The sequence below is a fragment of the Papio anubis genome, chromosome 20, assembly GCF_008728515.1.
Source record: "Papio anubis isolate 15944 chromosome 20, Panubis1.0, whole genome shotgun sequence".
Lineage (NCBI taxonomy): Eukaryota > Metazoa > Chordata > Mammalia > Primates > Cercopithecidae > Papio > Papio anubis.
This window is the reverse complement of record NC_044995.1, coordinates 13,147,205-13,169,713: the sequence shown is the minus strand read 5'-3', so window position 1 is coordinate 13,169,713 and position 22,509 is coordinate 13,147,205. Positions and strand designations below refer to the sequence as shown.

Sequence of the window (22,509 nt, the reverse complement as noted above, 5' to 3'; positions counted from 1 at the left end):
CTGTACATTTTTCTTAGAACCATGCAAAATAATCTTGTATATGGTTTGTGGAAGTCTTTTTCTATCAGGTTTGGATCTGGGGCTTTAGAGTCTATGTTCTCCTTATAGAAATAATGCATGACCATTATAGAGAGATTAGAAAATACAGAAGTGTATAAAAGGAAATGAAAGTTACCCATATTCACTGCTGTATATTTAAACAATTAGCTGGGTGTGGTGTCGCATACCTATAGTCCCAGCTACTTGGGATGCTGAAGTGGGAGGATCGCTTGAGCTCAGGAGTTTGAAGCTGCAGTGAGCTAGTATCACGGCACTGCACTCCAGCTTGGATGACAGCGAGACCCCATCCCTTTAACCCATAATCTCAGGATTTAGAGATAACCACTGCTAACATTTTAAATGCATTTATTCATTGGTGCCATACCACCCACATGGTATTTCTGTAATTTTTCTTATAGAAATTCCCAAACATACACATAGAGAAAATAGTGTTAATGACCCCAACCCCGCCATCATTTGTCTTTAACTCTTGTAAACATTTTGCCTATCTTACTGCATCTATTACTCTTCTCCCACATATGTTTTTGGTGGGTAGAGGAGGAATTTGACTATTTAAAATCAAAACTAAATCCTAGTCAGTAGAAATTAAAAGTAACTAACATAAAGTAATTATGAATGAAGAGCAAAGGAAGCAAATAACTTCAGAGTTTTCTTTCCTGGAAACTAGGAAGAAGGTAGTTATGTGAAAAACCTAAGGGAGAGGGAAACATTGAGATTTGGAAAGGAATAGTGATGAATTTGGCTTCCTTATTTGGAATGTTTTACTTAGGGTCTTTTGGATCTGATCTGTTTCTCCCTTAGGCTGCATGTTAATTTGTTGCAGGGACTATGTCCCATTCTTTACCACGTGCTTAGCACCCAGCACAAGACTGGCAAGGAGGGGTTTAGTGTTTATGGTTTGTGGAGCTGCCCAGTATCTTGAAACAGAAACCTGCAGATCATTTAGGTTGTATTTAGAATTCCCAAAATGGATTTAGGAAAAAATAAAAGGAAATAATGTCAATATTAGTGACCCTTTATCTCACTTTTGGTGGGATGCACTTGCATATTCTTCTAGTTTTTTCACAGTAATCAAAAGTTGATTTGTGGTTATTGATAATATTTTAATGATCAAAGCAAATTTTTGTAGAAACCTTCCATCCATAATTTATGTGTCCTGTGTTTATCACCTGAGGTTAACATTTGCTAACTTTTTATAGGGTAGTCATGAATCAGGCAGAATTTCCAATGTTTTAGGTGTATTTATTCATTTGTACCTGATATCAACCCTATTATTGTCTCCATTTTACAAATGAAGAAAAAAGGGACAGAAGAAATGGAAGCACTAGTATTTTAATCTAGGAAGCTTCATACTAAGTCTGTAATCTTGGCTACTACACATTACTTTTATTAGTTTCCAAGGCAAGAACCCACAGTAAGTCTTCCTAGAGCAGGGAATATTTAAGCTATGGATGAAGACTGTCACCCAGGAGGGAAAAGAGTAGCAGATTATGACAGAAGGGACAGCAAATACAAAGAATTTGAGGCTTTTTGTAGGAGTACAAATAATCCACTATGACTGGACATGTAGAGTGGAAAGTGGATTTGAAGAGAGAAACAGCATCTGGAAAATTCCTGTTTGTGTGACTTGTTAAAGCATTTGAACCTTCTCTTAAGGGCACTGGATAGACATGCACGTGAAAATAATCAAATTTCCATTTTAGGAGATATACTTAACCTCTCTCTGCCTCTGGACCCCAAAGAGTAAACTAGAGGACATTACATTATTTGTCTTAAAAAAGTTGTGAAAATGGGCTAAGTGCAGTGGCTCATGCCTGTAATCCTAGCACTTTGGTAGGCTGATGTGGGTGGATCACCTGAGGTCAGGAATTCGAGACTAGTCTGGCCAAGATGGCAAAACCCCGTCTCTACTAAAAATACAAAAATTAGCTGGGCGCGGTGGTGGTGCTGGGGGGTACCTATAACCCCAGCCACTCGCGAGGCTGAGGCAGAAGAATCGCTTGAACCCTGAGTGAGGCAGAGATTGCAGTGAGCCGAGATTGTGCCACTTCACTCCAGCCTGTGCAAAAGAGCGAAACTCCATCTAACAACAACAACAACACGAAAAAAGAAAAGAAAAAAGAAAAAAGTTGTGAAAATATAGCGAGGGTCCCAGAGTCTGAATAGTTTGGACTAGTTCCTGGCACATACTTTGTTCTTTATAAGAGATAGTTATATATAACAGAATAAAGAATATATATTTAGTAAATGAGAACTGCAAACATGTACTGTAGTGGATATGTGGATATTTTTAGGTATTGATCTCTTCTTTCAACCCTCAATTCTTGGAAACATCAATTCCATCATACATTTAATAAGCAAATAAAGATCATGGTTTAAACACTGAAGTAATAAACTTGTTCATCTTTCAGAGTCAGAAACTCCTTGAGGAATGATTACAGTGGCCTCAGTTGCTTTGAGGAGTTGATCATACAATATGCCAAAGCTTGTGTTTTCTATGTCTAGCTATCTTCAGCAAGCAAGCTATTCTGAATTATATGACTGTGCTATTAACAAAAGTGGAAATCCACAATATATTCTGCCTTCCTTGCATTTTTTGGTTGTTCTTTCATTCTTTTTGTAACTAAAGAGTAGTTTTCCTATTAGTTGATCCTGTTAAATGTGAAAAAGAGTCTCCCCTGCCTTTTTTGGGGACGTGGTGGGTATAATTCTATTAGTACAGGATCACATGATCTGTTTCTTATAAACGTTTGTTTTATTTTTTGTTTTTCTGAGACAGTGTCTCACTCTGTCACCCAGGCTGGAGTGCAGTGGCACGATCTTGGCTCACTGCAACCTCCACCTCCCGGGTTCAAGTGTTTCTTCTGCCTCAGCCTCTCAAGTAGCTGGGACTACAGGCGCGCGCCACCACACCCGGTTAATTTTTATATTTTTAGTAGAGACAGGGTTTCATCATATTGGCCAGGCTGGTCTCGAACTCGTGACCAAGTGATCCGCCCCCTCCAGCCCCCCAGCCTCCCAAAGTGCTGGGCTTACAGGCGTGAGCCACCGCGCCCGGCCTATAATCTTTTTTTTTATTTTAGGGCTCCAATTCTTCACACATTTGCTGTTACTTTTTGTTAATAAGAAAAACCTAAATTCCACTGAAATCAGAGAACTGCTTTGGCCTGGCTAAACAGCAAGAAGCCATAAAGGGGATTCTGGATGTTGTAGTCCGGGAGCTCCGAGAATTTGGAGGTTCTTTTGTCACACTCTCGGTAACCCTCTCTCACTCGCTCTTTCTCTTCCTTTTGTTTGTTTGTTTGTTTGTTTGTTTGTTTTTTAAGCGCGAAGAGGGCGGCAGCTGGATGATTCTTGCTCCTGGGAATTCTGGGAAACGTATTCCAGAACTCTGTCCGGAAACAATTGGGCCTCAGGAGCGCGGGCCTTCTGGGAAGGGTAGTTCAAGAGCTCTGGGCAGGGAGAGCCACTTCCGCCCCAGAAAGCGAGGCCGCCACCATCTTTTGGGTCTGGGAGGTGAGTCAACCCGTCACCCACGACCCCTCTTGAACCTTTTCAGCCTCCGCTTGGGAATAGGCGCTCCCCAGCCATCAGTCTTAGGATGGAGAGGTCGCGGCCGCGGCGGAGGCCGAGAGGCCGAGGGTGGAAGTTTGCTCTCCTCCTGCACTTGGCGAGCAGCGCCGCTACTTCTGTGGGTATAATAAACAGCGAGTTAACTATGATCCGCGCTCCTATTTCCTCATCTTTAAAATAGCAGTAAAGATAGTAGTTACTGGGTAGGGTTGTAATTAGAATTAAGATAATACGCGTGAAACCTTAGAACAGTGGTGGCACCAGATACTGGGTTGGCTTGTGCTGGTTATATAGTGATTACCTCACAAGCGCCCTTTTTACTGGAAGCTCCAGTGAAGAGAGAAGAAAGGTCAGGGCTTTATGTCTTGACGTATCCTTCAGGAGACCGAGCTCCTTCCGAACTTTTACTGATTTTTTTTTTTTTTTTTTTTAAAGGAAGGATTGAGTCCCCGGGCTCCAATGCGTGGGGATATTTACTGCCGTTTATCCGGGATGGAGACTCCATCGTGCTGACAGCGTCCTTTTATTCACCGGCTCCTAATTCGCAAAGAGGAGGAAGGAGGGACTTCTTGGCTTCTCCCAGCATAGCCCCAGGTACCTGCTCTTGAACGCACTTTGTTGCTCCGTTTTCTGCCCTTTCAGTTAGTCAAGTTTCCTTCACTCAGTAAGTTACTACTGAAAAATGATGAAATATTTGTTGAATAAATGTGAGAGTGGGTAGGAAAGCTATTTGGAAATGAGTATTACCAATAATATCTTACCACTTTGATTTTAAGCCTTTCGTCTGTGGACCATAGCTATTGATGAAGTAGGTCTAGTTATTATGTTATGAGGAAATTAGGCAGAGCTTATGTTATTAAATACTTTCCCGAAGTTATTCAACTGATAGTAAGAGGTGGATTTGGGATTGAACCCAAGCATTCCTTTTCAGAGTGTGTGATCTTTTTTGTTTGTTTTTGTTTCTTCGGTTTTTGTTGTTTATTTTCTATTCCTTTTTCAGTGTCTGTGATCTTAATGATATAGTCATCTTCAGTTATCTTAAATAGTAATCCATATGGCTACAGGTGAGTCGTTGGAAATCAGCCTTGGGAATGTAGGTATAGATTTTACTGTGGAAGACCTCAAAAACTGCACTGATGAATTTTGAATTTTTTAGAAAAATCTTACAACATCTCACTTACTTAATTTCATTGCATGTCAAAATATGTCATATTCTGGTTATAGAAGTAATGAATGCTCATTATAGGATGCACTATCCAATCCAGTAGCTGTAAGCCATGTGTGCCCTAGGAGCACTTGAAATGTGTCTAGTTCGAATTGAGATGTGCTATAAGTGTTAAATACACACTGGATTTCAAAAACTTTGTGCAAAAAGTGTAAGATGCCTTACTGACAATTTTTTGTATTATTTGTCAAAATGGTAATATTTTGGATTCAATGGCTTAAAATATATTGTTAAAATTAACTTTGCCTATTTTTGTTTGTTTTTGTTTTGCCTTTTTTATATGTCACTGCTAGAAAATTTAAAATTACGTATGTGTCTCAGTATATTTCTATTGGACAGTGATTCAGAAAACATAAGAATAAAGAAAAAATTACTTATAATAAAACTGCTGACACTTTATAGTGTTTCTCTTTAGTATTTGCTATGGATGTTTCTCAAAATAGGTTTGGTATTCTGTGTAGTTTTTTTCTTAATATATTATGAAAATTTTCTTTTTTTCTTTCTTTCTTTTTTTTTTTTTTTTTTTTTGTGATACGGAGATTCACTCTTGTTGCCCAGGCTGGAGTGCAATGGCACAATCTCAACTCACTGCAACCTCCACCTCCCAGGTTCAAGTGATTATCCTGCATCAGCCTCTTGAGTAACTTAGGGATAACAGGTGTGTGCCACCACCCCCAACTAATTCTTGTATTTTTGGTAGAGACAGGGTTTCACCATGTTACTCAGGCTAATCTCAACCTCCTGACCTCAGGTGATCCGTCCACTTCGGCCTCCCAAAGTGCTGGGATTATAGGCATGAGCCACTGCCCCCAGCTGAAAAATTTCAAGCATATTCAACTGTCAAATGAGTGGTGCAGTGAATCTCATGTAACCAACACAACATTTACTGCAGACTATCTCCACCTCCTTCCACCCCCGGTCCTTTAAAAAAAAAAAAACCAAAAAAACTAGATTGTCTTAAAGCAGGAGTCCCCAACCCCTGGGCAGCAGACCTGGTACTAGCCTGTGGCCTGTTAGGAACCTGATGGCACAGAAGGAGGTGATTGGAGTGGTACCACCTGAGATCTGCCTCCTGCCAGATTAGCAGGGGCATTAGATTCTCATAGGAGGGACTGCATATGCAAGGGATCTAGGTTGTGCGCTCCTTATGAGAATGTAACTAATGCCTCATGATTTGAGGTGGACCATTTCATCCCCAAACCATCTCCCCTGTCCCCATCCATGGAAAAATTGTCTTCCACGAAACTGGTCCCTGGTGCCAAAAAGGCTGCAGACGGTTGTCTTAAAGCATATACGAAACATCAGGTCAGTTTTTTTTTTTTTTTTTTAAATGGAGTCTCGCTCTGTTGCCCAGGCTGGAGTGCAGTGGCCCCATCTTGGTTCACTGCAACCTCCGCCTCCTGGGTTCAAGCGATTCTTCTGCCTCAGCCTCCTGAGTAGCTGGGGTCAGTTTTTTTTTCATATTTTACCATGACCTCTGAAACTGAAGCTTTATTTTGCTATTTGCTCAGTATATTATATCTTTTTTTGGTCTTTTTCTTTCAAACTTTTTGTCATTATGTTTTTGTAGTGTCTTTTAGAATATATTTATATAATTTTTTTTTTTTTAGTGCAGTCTGGGATAATTTGCTTTTACTATCTCTGTGTATATTTTGTTCTCCTTTCTTGTGTTTGTTTGTTCAACTTATCCCTTTTATTTGTGCTCAACTGGTCTGGGGTTTATATGGTTTTGTGTCATTCTTCTAACTTTAAAAATATTCTCTTAGCAAATACTAAATTTAATCAGCATGTGTTCTTATTCTGAAGAATATTGAGACTAAAAAAAATCTAAAAGAAGATGGGGCCAGGCACAGTGGCTCATGCCTGTAATCCCAGCACTTCAGGAGGCTGAGGCAGGTGGATCACATGAAGTCAGGAGTTTGAGACCAGCCTGGCCAGCGTGGTGAAACCCCGTCTCTACTAAAAACACAAAAATTAGCCGGGCGTGGTGGCGTGTACCTGTAATCCCAGCTACTCGGGAGGCTGAGGCGGGAGAATCGCTTGAACCTGGGAGGCAGAGGTTGCAGTGAGCTGAGATCGCACCATTGCACTCCATCCTGGGTGACGAGCAAAACTCCGTCTCAAAAAAAAGAAAGAAAGAAAAAGAAGATGATGTACCTTTTTTTTTTTTTAAGAAGACTAGGTTTTTATAGGTCTACTTTTTATTATAACCACCCTCAAAATTTGTCATTATAGTTCTTTGGCTTTTTTAAAACAAAGATTATATTACCAATATAGTCACAAATGTTTTCTTACCATTGCTTTTTACAGTCCATCTTTTAGGGTTCACATGGTTACAAATTTTTCTTCGTTTTTTTTCAGCTAAAATATTGCTTCTTTCTCATGTAAATTATCATTTAGTTGAACATAGAATTCAGGTTGACAATTTCTTTATTTTGGAGGTAATATTCATTTGTTTTAAATTTCCATTCTGTTACCCTATTTCTGTCAAGCCAATTGTTATTTCTTTTAGGTCAACTATATTTTCTTTCTAGGAGCTTTAAGGTGATTGTTGTTTCCAGTTCTTTATGTTTGTTTAGTCTTTTGCATTCCTGAGTTTTACTGTGATTTGTTTAGGAGTATGTTTATTTTTATTTATACTGTTCGGAATTTCTGTATGCGAACTTGTATCTTTTATCAATTGTGTGAAATTCTCAGCAATTGTATCTTGAAATTAAGATCTCTCAGTCATTCCCTCCATCCTGCATTCTCTTCTCCCATTCCTGTTAGACAAATATGGAACCCTCTCAATTTATCTTTCATGTTTCTTGATTTTTCATTTGCATCTTTATCTTTCCCTTTGCTGTGTGTTTTTCTCTGTGCACATAAAAGAGATTTACCAATGATTGTTTCCAGGCTTAATAAAGTAAATTGACCTAGAATGATACATTTTAGAAAACTGATATCAGTGTCAGTAAAATATTACTAGCTGGGCAACAAATTAATAAAAAGAAATTTTAAGTCAGATTTTGGCTTATCAGAAATTAAAGGTGACTTTCATAGGAGAGCAATATTTGCAAGCCAAGTGTATGATGCAAAGTATCATCTGCTTTTTTTTTTTTTTTTTTGAGACAGTCTCACTCTGTTGTCCAGTTTGGAGTTCATTGGCGCCATCTTGGCTCACTATAACCTCCATCTCCCAGGTTCTAGCAATTCTTGTGCCTCAGCCTTCCAAGTAGCTGGGATTACAGACGTGCACCACCACGCCTGGCTAATTTTTTATTTTTGGTAGAGATGAGGTTTTGCCATGTTGGCCAGGCTAGTCTCAAACTTCTAACTTCATGTGATCCTCCCTCCTTGGCCTCCTCAAGTGCTGGGATTACAGGCAGGAGCCATCATGCCAGGCCTCATCTGCTTTTTTGTAACTATAAGAGAAAGGGACTCCTGGTTCTTGGAACTCTCCATCTACTTATTTAATCCTTGGAAAAACCCTATGAGGGAGGTACGATTTATGATTCTTACCATGTCCTCATTGTATACATAACAGAAGTGAGGCACAGAGAGGGTTTTTAATATCCCCAGGGTTTTTAAGTATCATTTGTAGGAATTAAACCCAGATACTTGACTTGAGAGCCCTCATGTTGTTACACTGCCTCTTGTTTCCTACTGTCTCTGCCATCAGATATCCTTGTAGCAGGGATGCTGCGTTTGTGCAGACTGTTCACTGCCCAATGGCCCTGAACTATCATGCCTTTTTGTAGCTGGAATACAGTCCATGTTCTGCTTACCAACCTGTATGTGGCTATACCTGTCTGAAGTAGGGCTGTTTCTGTAATTTCCTTATATGTCCACCTGGGCTAACAGCAGGCTTGTGTCTCATGGTGTCTTTGGTCTTCCCCAGTTATGCCATCTCAGGACTATGACCTTCCCCAGAAGAAGCAGGAGAAAATGACCAAGTTTCAGGTAAGTAAAGGATTCCTTACTGTCTTTTAAGGTGTGATTTATTTCTCAAAGATTAGAGATTTATTTTTTCTCTTTCTTGGAAAGGTTAGTGGAAAACAGATCTTCAGGGCATGTTGTATGCTAACATGTATGTGTTTTGTTTGTTTCAGTTTATCACCTTTACTAATTTACAAAACAGTGTTTGAAAAAATAATAGAAGCTTTAATCAAAAATAATCTACAGTACTATCCTGCTTATGAACTAGCTTTTTTCATTTTCCCATGTTCCTTTTTCATAAACATTTTGCAATACTTGGGTAGATGAAATTTTCAAGTGTGTATTTTCCACTTAATTGCATCACCTGCATTGTATGTGATTACATCATATGCCATTGAATTGCAGTGCCCTTAAAAAACAACAAAAAAAACTATTCCTTATTTAGCCTTTCAGATATTTTAAGAATTTTACTACTTTAAAGTAAATCCAGTGACTTTTTTTTCCTACACATAAAAACAATTCCATCAAAAGAAATTCTGATGGAATTCAATATTATTTGTCCTTAAAGTTTTAGGAACTCTGCATTGAAGAGGTTCATGTCTCAGTTTCATGTTGGTTCCCTCAGGTGTTTTGTAAACAGAACATCTAAAGAATGACATGGTGTAATTTTATTAGATGCTTTCAGAGAAGAGCTATATGTTTTTTCCTGTTTATGTTTTTATCACTCATTTATTTCTTGTATGAATTTATTTCATCAAAGTAACTACATGTACGTAAGTTTCGGGTCTAGTAGTACTTAGATGTCTTGCCAGCCCTTTCTATCTGTCATTGCATTTTTCAGATGTGAGGATGGAGATGATTTATCTGCAGTTTAAATAGGAAGAAACAGGTTATGGGAACATTTTATGGCTGCCCCAAATTTCCCAGGTAGCTGACTCATTGGACACTGAAGCTTCCAACTATTAGGAATATCTGGCATTCTATTTTCATATAAAGGTAGACAGAACAAAAGAGTTTTCCATTCACAGACATGAGCACATATCATAGAAGTACCTGATGTTACCTTTTTATTCTTTTGAGACAGAGTTTCATTCTTGCTACCCAGGCAGGAGAGCAACGGCATGTTCTCAGCTCACTGCAACCTCTGTTTCCCAGGTTCAAGTGATTCTCCTGCCTCAGCCTCCCAAGTAGCTGGGCTTACAGACATGTACCACCATGCCTGGCTAATTTTGTATTTTTATTAGAGACGGGGTTTCACCACGTTGGCCAGGCTGGTCTCGAACTCCTGACCTCAGGGGATCCACCCACTTCGGCCTCCCAAAGTGCTGGGATTATAGGCGTGAACCAGTGCAGCTGACGCTGATGTTACCTTTTGGAGGACAGACCCCAGCAATGCCCCTCATCCAGTTTCCATCTCAATGCCTATCTCTTCTCTAGTTTTGTCTCTTAGTCATTCCATGAATGTAGATACTCAAGCACAGTTTTTATATAAGTGTTTTAAATTTCCCTACAGCAAAAGCTATCAGGCAGCAAACCAGTGGCATATACGTAAACATTAGGTAAAGGTTTAATAGCTAAAATTCCTGTTAAGATTAGTAATATAGAGAAAATTCCAACTGGAATATGAGCAAAAGAAATGAGTAGGAGTGTCATAAAGAAAAGAAACAAATTTATGAAAAAAAAGATGGTCAGTAATAAATCTGTGAAAATGTTAATAAAATAGCTTTCTATTTATATATTGGTTTTACTTACATTGTCAATGACCTTTTTAGAAAAACTGAGTCCTATTTAGCCAGGGTCTAGAGATTCAGGAATGCTTATACTGTTGCATGAAAAGTGAACTGGGAAAACCTTTGGAGAGGAAAATCTTCCATTACACTTCTAAAATTTTTAAAGTAAATATTCTGTGACTTTGCAGTTCCTTCTTCTTGACCATGATCTCTGTAAAAGGATCTTTGCAGTATTGGTTAGAGTAAAAATCTGTAATTAATTGTACATTATTTGGATTGGTTAAAGATAAATCATCAGTTCCAAGGAATACTATTGTATGTAGTCACAAAATGGGACAAAAGAGATCATAAAGATATTCGTTGTTTGAATTTGTTGAGCATGTATGGTGTGCCAGGCACTTCTAAGTGCTTTACATATATTCATTCATCTCATCCTTTCAAACACTTTATGATCTATTTATTTTAATTTTAAACATTTATTTATTTTAAGACACTGTCTCACCCCTGTCATCCATGCTGGAGTGCGGTGGCGCCATCTTGGCTCACTGCAACCCCCGCCTCCCAGGTTCAAGTGATTCTCCTGCCTCAGCCTCCTGAGTAGCTGGGATTACAGATGCACATCACCATGCCTGGCTAATGTTTTTGTATTTTTAGTAGAGATGGGGTTTCAGCATCTTGGCCCGGCTGGTCTCAAACTCCTGGCCTCAAGGGATTTGCCCGCCTCGGCCTCCCAAAGTGCTGACATTACAGGTGTGAGCCACTGCGCCTAGCCTGAAAATGTATTTATTTTTAAAAAATGAGACAGGCTGAAGTGCAGTGGCACAATCATGGCTCACTGCAGCCTGAAACTCCTGGGCTGAAGTGATCCTTCTGTGTCAGGCTCATACACCTTATAATTTAGATACAATGATAAAGAAGAGGAAATTGAGTTAGTGAGAGATTAAGGAATTTGCCCAAGGTCCTATAACTAGTAAAAGGCAAAACCTTGAAATTTGAACCTGGCCAGACTCCAGAGCCAGTGCTTTAAGCAGCTGTGCATCCTGTAGTAGGTGGATGTGACATGTGCCTTGAAAGCACAGGAAGAGCTATATACCCGTCCTGGGGGTTGCTGAAGGCCTGTGAGCTTTGCAAACATTAAAAACAATGATAGGGATAGGTGGGGTGGCTCACACCTGTAATCACAGCACTTTGGGAGGCCGAGAGAGCTATATACCCATCCTGGGGGTTGCTGAAGGCCTGTGAGCTTTGCAAACATTAAAAACAATGATAGGGCTAGGTGGGGTGGCTCACACCTGTAATCACAGCACTTTGGGAGGCCGAGGCGGGCAGATCATTGGAGGTCAGGAGTTTGAAACCAGCCTGGCCAACATGGTGAAACCCCGTCTCTACTAAAGAAATACAAAAATTAGCTGGGCATGGTGGTGGACGCCTGTAATCCCAGCTACTTGGGAGGCTAAGGCAGGAGAATCTCTTGAACCCAGGAGGCGGAGGTTGCAGTGAGCAGAGATCGCACCACTGCACTCCAGCATTGGTGACAGAGTGAGATTCCATCTCAAAAAAGAAAAAAAACACAAAACACTGATAAAGTCCAGGCTTTGTGGGGACGGGCGTAGGAGATAGTGAGAGAGGGAAAAGTGTCACAACTGAAAATTGACAGATCTCTTGGAATCTATAACAATTTTTTTGTGGTGCTCTTTTCCTTCTTGATGCCACCCTTCTTCCAGTAGAGGTTAGTTGTAAGATTGAGGTTACATCTGTTTGATGTTGTAGGAGGCTGTGACATTCAAGGATGTGGCTGTAGTCTTCTCCAGGGAGGAACTGCGACTGCTGGATCTTACCCAGAGGAAGCTGTACCGAGATGTCATGGTGGAGAACTTCAAGAACCTGGTTGCAGTGGGTGAGGACAGGCACTGTCTGACCCTGAATTTCAGCTCCCTTGAGAATCTCTTTGCTCTCAGGTGTTCAAGGGTTTGAACCTTTTAAAACGGTTCCTTGCTCTTGAAGACGAAAGGTTTTCTAATCTCTGGGAAAACAGCATAGGTTTTTCTGGTCTTTCTGTTCAGGCAAAATTCTGTCCTTTTAAATTGCTGGTTCTCACCCACAGGTGATTTCGCCCCCAGAAGATATTTAGCAATGTCTGGAAATGGTTGTTACAACTGATGGAGGGGTGCTGTTGGCATCTTGTGGGTAGTAGCCAGGAATTCTGCTAAATCTCCTACAGTGCACAGGACAGTGCTCCCAAGAGAGAATTGACCAGTCCAAAATAGTAGTGCCGCAGTTGCAAAACCCTGTTTTAAATGAACCGTAAATGGACAATTTAGCTTCTATGCTTTATCTTTCAAACACCTTGTCTTTCAAATGAAACCCATCAATACATTAACTTGGTACATTATATTGGCTTTTTTTTTCAGTGAAATAAAACAGATAAGGATAGAAAATATCAGAGTTCCTTATCAGGAACTGCTCACATTGCATCAAAAACTGTGACAATTTTCAGTGAATGGTGTGAGATATAGTGTTGCAAATGTGATGAAAACAGACATTGGCTAAGTATAACTTGATATATATATATACACACACACACACACATATATATGTATATGAACTAGGCCACAACCTAAATTTCTTATTATAGTTCATGATCTAAAAACATCTTAAAATAAATCACTCTAGAGGTCGGGCATGGTGGCTTATGCCTTTAATTGCAGCAATATGGGAGGCCAGGATGGGTGGAGCACTTGAGGTCAGGAGTTCGAGACCAGCCTGGCTAACATGGTGAAACCCTATCTCTACTAAAAATGCTAAAATTGGCCGGGCATGGTGGCAGGTGCCTGTAATCCCAACTACTCAGGAGGTTGAGGCAGGAGAATTGCTTGAACCCTGAAGGCAGAGGTTGCCGTGAGCCGAGATTGTGTCACTGCACTTTAGCTTGGGCGATGGAGTGAGACTCTGTCTCAAAATAAAAAATAAATAAATAAAATAAGTAATAAAATATCACTCTAGAGGTTGTGAGGCTTATACGGTTCAGACAAAAATGTGTTTTAGTTGTGTGTTCATCTTAAATACATATAAATCTACATTTTCATAGGGCATCTTCCCTTCCAACCAGATATGGTATCCCAATTGGAAGCAGAAGAAAAGCTTTGGATGATGGAAACAGAAACCCAAAGAAGTAGGTATTCTGGTGAGAACCCTGTGTCTGTTCTTTCAGGTACTGGTTAGTCTGCATCTTACCATGTCCATTACCTCCCTGGTCCGAATGTGGTCATCTTTCACCTGGATTATAACAACAGCTTCCATGCTGGTCTCCCCACCTCCTCCCTTGTGCTCCTACAGTTTATTTTCTAAATGGTAGCCAGATGGTTATTTTTTTAAATATCTTTATTTTTTGAGACAGGGTCTCACCCTGTCACCCAAGCTGGAGTGCAGCAGCGTGACTGTAGCTCACTGCAGCCTCAACCTCCTGATTTCAAGCGGTTCTCCTGCCTCAGCCTCCTAAGTAGTTAGGACTATAGGTGTATATCATGACACCTGGCTAATTTTTTATTTTTTGTAGAGATGAGGTCTTCCTGTGTTGCCCAGGCTGGTCTCAAACTCCTGGACTCAAGCATTCTTCCCACCTCAGCCTCCCAAACTGCTGGGATTATAGATGTGAGCTGCCACACCTGGCCCAGTATGGTTCTTTAAAGAACACATTAGATTATGTCATTCCTCTGCTCAGAAGCCTTCACAACCTTCCCATTTCACTCAAAGTCCTTGTACTGAACTGCAAGACCCTTCCTGGTCAGATTTCACCAAGTTTCTCTTTGATCTCCCATTCCTTTCCCTTTGCTTAGATCATCTCAGCCATGCTGGCCACCCTTGGAGTATTTGTTAAACCTACTAAGTTCCCTTCTGTTCCATGGCTTCTAACTAGCTCTCCTCGTTGCCTTGGTGGAGAGTCTCCCCAGCACCTTACTTATTGCACTCAAGTCATTGCTCAAATGTTGTATCATTAGAGAGGTCTTGTATGTTTAAATTTACCATTTTAATTTAAAATACCATCTTCTTTCCATTTTCTATCCCCTTACCTTTCATTTCTCTCCTCTTTGCTTTCTCTTTAATTCGCATATTCCTCAGGTCTACTTACTTAAAAATTAAAAGTAAGCTGGGTATGGTGGTGCACACCTGTAATCCTGGCTACATGGGAAGCTGAAGTGGGAGGATCACTTGAGCTGAAGAGTTCCAGACCAACCTGGGCAACACAATGAGACTCCATCTCTACAAAAAAATAAAAAAAATTAGCCAGGCATGTTAGCATACACCTGTAGTCCCAGCTACTTAGGAGGCCGAGGCAAGAGGATCAAGTGAGCCCAGGAATTTGAAACCAACCTGGAAAACATAGTGAGACCTTGTCTCACACACACACAAAATTAAAAATAAAAATTAGGTATTCCTAGATGATGTGAATTTTTTTATTTTATTTTATTTTATTTTATTTTTTGAGACCGAGTCTTGCTCTGTCACCCAGGCTAGAGTGCAGTGGCGCCATCTTGGCTCACTGCAACCTCCGCCTCCCAAGTTCAAGTGATTCTCCTGCCTCAGCCTCCCAAGTTGCTGGGATTACAGATGACCACCACTACGCCCAACTAATTTTTGTATTTTCAGTAGAGATGGGGTTTCACCATGTTGGCCAGGCTGGTGTCGAATGTCTGATCTGATCTACCCACTTTGGCCTCCCAAAGTGCTGGGATTACTGGCGTGAGACACCGCGGATGATGTAAATTTATATGCTCTCCCCACCCCAAAAACAAAACAAGTAAGCTTATCTATTAACATGATAGACTAGGCTCTGAATTCTGTGAGTAGTTGATGGATATAATTCATCCTCTTTGGTTCATCTCCCTTTTTAGGTCTACATGCTGCTTCATGTTTGATGTGTTTAGGAATGTTAGATATTTGCTTCACTTTACTGGGTCTCATTTTCATATGCAAACTTAACCTCAGGAATTATCCTAGGTATTGTTACTTTTCATTTTTGCATAATTTAAACAAAGTCCTTCTTTTAACAAACCTTGTAGCATTTTCTGCCACCTTATCTCAAAGGTTTTTCTTTGATACCTTCAACATGTTTCAGGATTTTGCAACCATGCTCCATGTACAAGTAATATTCTGAAACATTCTTCATAAGTCAGAGGAACACATGTTAAAGGGCTTCCCCTGCCTCCTTACCCCCGCTCCCCGAGATGTAGTTTGGCTGTGTCACCCAGGCTGGAGTGCAGTGGTGTGATCTTGGCTCACTGCAACCTTTGCCTCCTGTGTTCAAGCAGTTCTCCTACTTCAGCCTCCTGAGTAGCTGGGATTACAGGCACTTGCCACCACGCCTGGCTTGTTTTTGTATTTTTAGTAGAGATGGGGTTTCACCATGTTGGCCAGGCTGATCTCGAACTCCTGACCTCGTGATCTGCCTGTCTCAGCCTCCCAAAGTGCTGGGATTACAGGCATGAACCACCATGCCCAGCCAAAGGGTTTATTTTTATAAGAATTATTAACAAAAAACTTAAAGAGAATGGAGACAAGTAGATATCACATCCCTTTTACTCTGAGAGTTAACTCATAGATTGAGAGCACGGCAGTGTGATTAATTATTTGGGAACACTGTCTTCTAGTGGATGTCTAACATAACTCGTAATTTCTAAGACATTTTTGGATATATAAATATTCAAACCTACTAACCTTAGAAGATAAAAGCTATTCACAGCTGTTGGAATGTGTAACTACACTATCAAAAATTATCAATGGCAATATGGCAGGTATTACAGTTCATCAGTTTCCTTGTATCAGTATCAAGTTGACTTTACTCATTGGTGAAAACTGCCTTATCCATACAGCTGACTTACCACTTTCCCATTTTCCCTTCCCTCTAATACCCAAACAGTTATATAACTTACATACAGTAGTTCTTCAGCAGTTTTGAATTGGACATTTCCAGAAGTCCAAAGGCACTGACATACCTGTGGAGTTGAGGTGAGTCTTGATTAGGCAAAGAAAATTCCAGAATTTCTAAATTGGTTTTCCTGTGTAATTTGCATCCACATGTATTAATCTTAGCTTCCACCACAAGCAATGTGAGAAGCACTTTACATGTTGTGGTGACTTCTGGTACCAAACACCTGAAGTTAGTCTGGACTTTCAGAGTAAGGGCATAGTCTTCCACAAGACTGCTCTCTATACCAGCTCTAAGTTTAGGGATTCCCAGATAATTTTGCTCACCTCTGACCAAGTAGCTACAAATTTGAGAGTTCCATGATAATTTGTTAGAATGACTAACAGAATTCAGGAAGGTGCTGGACTTACAGTTTGTTTTTTTTTTTTTGTTTTTTTTTTTTTGAGATGGAATCTCGCTCTGTCACCCAGGCTGGAGTGCAGTGGCACGATCCTGGCTCACTACAGCTCCGCCTCCCAGGTTCTCGCCATTCTCCTGTCTCAGCCTACCGGGTAGCTGGGACTACAGGTGCCCGCCACCACGCCTGGCTAATTTTTTGTATTTTTTAGTAGAGACGGGGTTTCACCATGTTAGCCAGGATGGTGTCAATCTCCTGACCTTGTGATCTGCCCGCCTCGGCCTCCCAAAATTGCTGGGATTACAGGCGTGAGTCACTGCACCCAGCCTGGACTTACAGTTTTATTATAGCAAAAAAGATACACATTGGAATCAGCAAAAGGGCGAGATGTATAGGGTGAAATCTGGGAGGGTTCCCTCTTCCCTTTTGTAAGGACTTGTGATTACTTCGGGCTGATTGGATATTCTAGGATAATCTCCTTAAGAGCTTTCATTTAATCATATCTATAAATTGCTTTTTAAAAAAAATTTTTGTAGACAAAGAGTCTTGCTCTGTCGTCCAGGCTGAAGTGCAGTGGTGCAATCTTGGCTCACTGCCACCTCCACCTCCTGGGATCAAGCGATTCTCACGTCTTAGCTTCCCTAGTAGCTTACAGGTGCCCACCACCACGCCAGGCTAATTGTTTTTGTATTTTTTTTTTTTTTTAGCAGAGACGGGGTTTCACCATGTTGTCCAGGCTGGTCTCGAACTCCTGACCTCAAGTGATCCACCCGCCTCGGCCTCCCAAAGTGCTGGGATTACAGGTGTGAGCCACCTGGCTTGTAAATTCCTTTTTGCCATGTACATTAACTATTCACAAGTTTGAGGGTTCAGGATGTGGACATCTCTTGGGGGTCGCGTGTCATTACTCAGCCTGCCATATCCAGAAATGTGTAGATACCTGTCAATATCTTTTTTTCAGTTTGTATTATTAGAATGTAACATTTCATTTAGGCAAATTACTTGATTAGGACTTGGTAAACCACCCCCTAAACATTTTAAGCCAAAGTCTTTCATATGTTTCTAACCATGACCCTCAACATAAGTATAATTTTACATCTTGACTAAGCATAAATATGTTTATATTTATGTGTATGTTTACAAACTACTTTTATTGCTTTTAATACACTAAGCATGTTCTTATTCTGGTTTTTCTTTTTTTTTTGGTCACAAGTTATATACTTGGTTTCATGGTGCACTAATGCATTGCAGCAATTTGAAAACCCTTGTTACAGTGGGGATAAAGCAATGAAGAAAACAAAATGCGTGTTTTTTTTCTTGACCATTACATTCTAGTGGGTCTAAAGAGACAAAGGAAAAAAAAGAAAGTATATAGTAAATCAAATAATAAGTACTGTGGGGAAAAGTCAAGCAGGGTAATCGAACTGGGAAGAGTCGAAGGTGTATGGCAGGCCAGGTGTGGTGGCTCAGCCTGTAATCCCAGCACTTTGGGAGGCCGAGGTGGGCAGATCACTTGAGGTCAGGAGTTCGAGACCAGCCTGGCCAGCATGGCAAAACACCATCTCTACTAAAAATACAAAAATTGACTGAGTGTAGTGGCATGCTCTACATGTGGCAGTAATCCCTGCTACCTGGGAGGCCGAGGAAGAGAATCTCTTGAACCTGGGAGGTGGAGGTTGCAGAGAGCTGAGATTGCGCCACTGCACTCCAGCCTGGGTGACAGAGCAAGACTCTGTTTAAAAAAAAAAAAAAAAAAGGTTTATGGTGGTACTGTTGATTTATTTTTAGATCATGTGTTATGGAAGGCATCATGGATAGAGTAACATGTAATATGTGAGCAGAGACCTGACAGGAGCAAGAGAACAAGCAAGGCTCCCTGCTTTCTGGGAGGAAGTTTCCAAGCTGAACATACCTCTCCCTCTCTTCGTCTTTTGTGTTGGCTTTGAGAGTTTGCATTATGCTCTATTTCTTTCCTCTCCGAAGTTCTCTCCTAGTTACACAAGATTGACTTTCCCTTTTCCACTTCTTGTCCAGAGACCTGGATTTCTACCAGATTTTAGAACAATGATCTTATTCCAACTGCTTTCCCAAATTTCCTGTTGGATAATAGTTTCTAACAGGATCTAAAATACTATTTTATGCCTACAGTCTGAACTTTTCTAACCTAACTGGTTATTAGAATCCCACTTATCATAAGCCTACTGAGGAAGAGGTGAGTAGGCTATTAATTGATGTTATTGTAGGTCGCAATGTGGATTGTCTTTTTGTTGCCTTGCAGCTACCTGATTTTAGCTTTTAGCTCTCATATTAAATTGTTAGACTTAAACGGTTCTAAATGGATCATGTTTATACTTAGTGAATGGGAGCCTGTGGACCCCATTCTTTGTTTACACCTGTATGAAAAACATGACAAAAGAATACACGATGCTGTAAGGACAAGGTCATTTTTTCCCTGGTTTATCAAGGCTTTCTCCCATGACCTAAGTGTGAAATTCTGATATTTCTGAAGAAAGCATTTACTGCTCTCATCTCTAAATATTGCCTTTTTTTTTTTTTTTTTTTTTTTTTTTTTTATAGGCAGCAAGCATCAAAATAAGATGGAGACGCTCCAAAAATTTGCATTAAAATACCTTTCAAATCAAGAGCTATCCTGCTGGCAAATCTGGAAACAGGTTGCAAGGGAATTAACCAGGTGTCTTCAGGGGAAGAGTTCCCAGTTACTACAAGGTGACTCTATTCAGGTTTCTGAAAATGAGAACAATATAATGAACCCTAAAGGGATTTATATTGAAAATCAAGAGTTTTCATTTTGGAGAACCCAGCATTCTTGCAGGAATATATATCTGAGTGAGTCACAGATTCAGAGTAGAGGTAAGCAAATTAATGTGAAAAATAACCTGCATATACATGAAGACTTCATGAAAAAGTCACCATTTCATGAGCATATTAAAACTGACACAGAACCGAAACCCTGCAAAGGTAATGAATATGGCAAAAACATTAGTGATGGCACCAATCAGAAATTACCCTTAGGAGAGAAACCCCATCCATGTGGTGAGTGTGGAAGAGGCTTCAGTTATAGCCCAGGGTTTCCCCTTCATCAGAATGTTCACACAGGAGAAAAATGCCTCAGTCAAAGCTCACATCTGCAAACTCTTCAGAGAATTCACCCAGGAGAGAAACTCAATAGATGTCATGAATCTGGTGATTGCTTCAGTAAGAGCTCTTTTCATTCTTACCAATCTAATCATACAGGAGAAAAGTCCTATAGATGCGACAGTTGCGGCAAAGGATTCAGTAGCAGCACGGGTCTTATCATTCATTACAGAACTCATACTGGAGAGAAACCCTATAAATGCGAGGAATGTGGTAAATGCTTCAGTCAAAGTTCAAATTTTCAGTGCCATCAGAGAGTCCACACTGAAGAAAAACCATACAAATGCGAAGAGTGTGGTAAGGGCTTCGGTTGGAGTGTTAATCTCCGTGTTCACCAGAGGGTCCACAGGGGTGAGAAACCCTATAAATGTGAGGAGTGTGGTAAGGGCTTCACTCAGGCTGCACATTTTCACATCCATCAGAGAGTGCACACTGGAGAGAAACCCTACAAATGTGATGTGTGTGGTAAGGGCTTCAGCCACAATTCACCATTAATATGCCATCGGAGAGTCCACACAGGAGAGAAACCATATAAGTGTGAGGCGTGTGGGAAAGGCTTTACCCGTAATACAGATCTGCATATTCATTTCAGAGTTCACACGGGAGAGAAACCCTATAAATGTAAGGAGTGTGGTAAGGGCTTCAGTCAGGCTTCAAATCTTCAAGTCCATCAAAATGTCCACACTGGGGAGAAACGATTCAAATGTGAAACGTGTGGGAAGGGCTTCAGTCAGTCCTCAAAGCTTCAAACCCATCAGAGAGTCCACACTGGAGAGAAACCATACAGATGTGATGTGTGTGGTAAGGATTTCAGTTATAGTTCAAATCTTAAACTACACCAAGTAATTCACACCGGAGAAAAACCATATAAATGTGAGGAATGCGGGAAGGGCTTCAGTTGGAGATCAAATCTTCATGCGCATCAAAGAGTTCACTCAGGAGAGAAACCCTATAAATGTGAGCAGTGTGATAAGAGCTTCAGTCAGGCCATCGATTTCCGGGTACATCAGAGAGTCCATACTGGAGAGAAGCCATACAAATGTGGTGTCTGTGGTAAGGGCTTCAGTCAGTCCTCTGGTCTTCAGTCCCATCAGAGAGTCCACACGGGGGAAAAGCCATACAAATGTGATGTGTGTGGAAAGGGCTTTAGATACAGTTCGCAGTTTATATACCATCAGAGAGGCCACACTGGAGAAAAACCTTACAAATGTGAAGAGTGTGGGAAAGGCTTTGGTAGGAGCTTGAATCTTCGGCATCATCAGAGGGTCCACACGGGAGAGAAACCCCACATATGTGAGGAGTGTGGTAAGGCCTTCAGTCTCCCCTCAAATCTTCGAGTCCACTTGGGTGTTCACACCAGGGAAAAACTCTTTAAATGTGAAGAGTGTGGTAAAGGCTTCAGTCAGAGTGCACGTCTTCAAGCCCATCAGAGAGTCCACACTGGAGAAAAACCATACAAATGTGACATATGTGATAAGGACTTCCGTCACCGTTCACGTCTTACATATCATCAGAAAGTCCATACTGGCAAAAAGCTTTAGAAATGAGAAGTGTGTTACCAACTTTTGTCTGAATGCACCTTTTCAAGTTTTTGGAGAGTGCATGCTGGTGGTAAACCCTATAAAAGTATTGAGAGTGGAAGGAGGTTTATTCACGTTTGGAATCTTTCTAACAAATCCATCAAGATGATGACATAGAACCATGAACAGGAATAGAACTCGTATTTAGGGGAAAAATGGGGCTTGTGGCTCTCTTGGTAAGATCTAGTTAATATAAATGATCACCTTTCAATGTGAATATATGCCTGAAGATAATGTGTGGAAGGATATTTGCCATATGCTAACTGGTTTTTTGGCCAGGGAGAGTTTTGAGTTATTATTCCTTTTCTTTAATTTTCATTTTATACCTACAGTGATCATTATTTTCATGAAAGCTGTAAAGCTATGAATAATGAATAAAATTACTGACTCAAAATTTTCTGTAACTAAGGACTCATAATATGATTATTTTATATGGTACATAGATTTAAAATTAAGGAATATATCCCCAGGGATGAATCTTTGATCTTCAGAAGTAAATATATGTCTGCCATAGAGGTATATTAAAGGATAGTATGGCCGGGCATGGTGGCTCATGCCTGTAATCACAGCACTTTGAGAGGCCAAGGCGGGTGGATCACGAGGTCAGGAGATCAAGACCATCCTGGCTAATATGGTGAAACCCCGTCTCTACTAAAAATACAAAAAAATTAGCCAGGCGTGGTGGCACGTGCCTGTAGTCCCAGCTACTTGGGAGGCTGAGGCAGGAGAATCGCTTGAACCCAGGAGGTGGAGGTTGCAGTGGGCTGAGATCACACGATTGCACTCCAGCCTGGTGACAGAGCGAGACTGTGTCCCAAATAAATAAATGAAGGATAGTCAGTGCATCATTGTTTTAATAGCAAACAGAAATAGTTGGATTGCCAAAGTATTTTGTGCTTTACCAATCCAGCAGCACGCTATGCAGACATCAAATGGGAAAAGGT

The 22,509-nt window shown here is 40.6% G+C and overlaps 1 protein-coding gene across 9 annotated transcripts; it reads left to right on the top strand.

The window, feature by feature from the left end:
* The first annotated feature begins 3,420 nt into the window (after positions 1-3,420).
* On the top strand, positions 3,421-21,969 carry ZNF227 (zinc finger protein 227). Of its 9 annotated transcripts, none has more exons than XM_017952494.3 (6): positions 3,421-3,576; positions 4,069-4,227; positions 8,739-8,800; positions 12,277-12,403; positions 13,616-13,678; positions 19,407-21,969. In XM_017952494.3, the coding sequence occupies exons 3-6, from the start codon at positions 8,741-8,743 to the stop codon at positions 21,524-21,526; spliced, it is 2,370 nt and encodes a 789-aa protein (XP_017807983.1). In that variant the 5' UTR covers positions 3,421-3,576; positions 4,069-4,227; positions 8,739-8,740; the 3' UTR covers positions 21,527-21,969. The 9 variants fall into 9 exon arrangements, with proteins under 9 accessions (XP_017807983.1, XP_017807981.1, XP_009192945.1 ...); XM_017952492.3 differs by having other exon boundaries at positions 13,595-13,678; XM_009194682.1 differs by having other exon boundaries at positions 3,525-3,576; positions 4,073-4,227; positions 13,595-13,678.
* Positions 21,970-22,509: the final 540 nt, after the last annotated feature.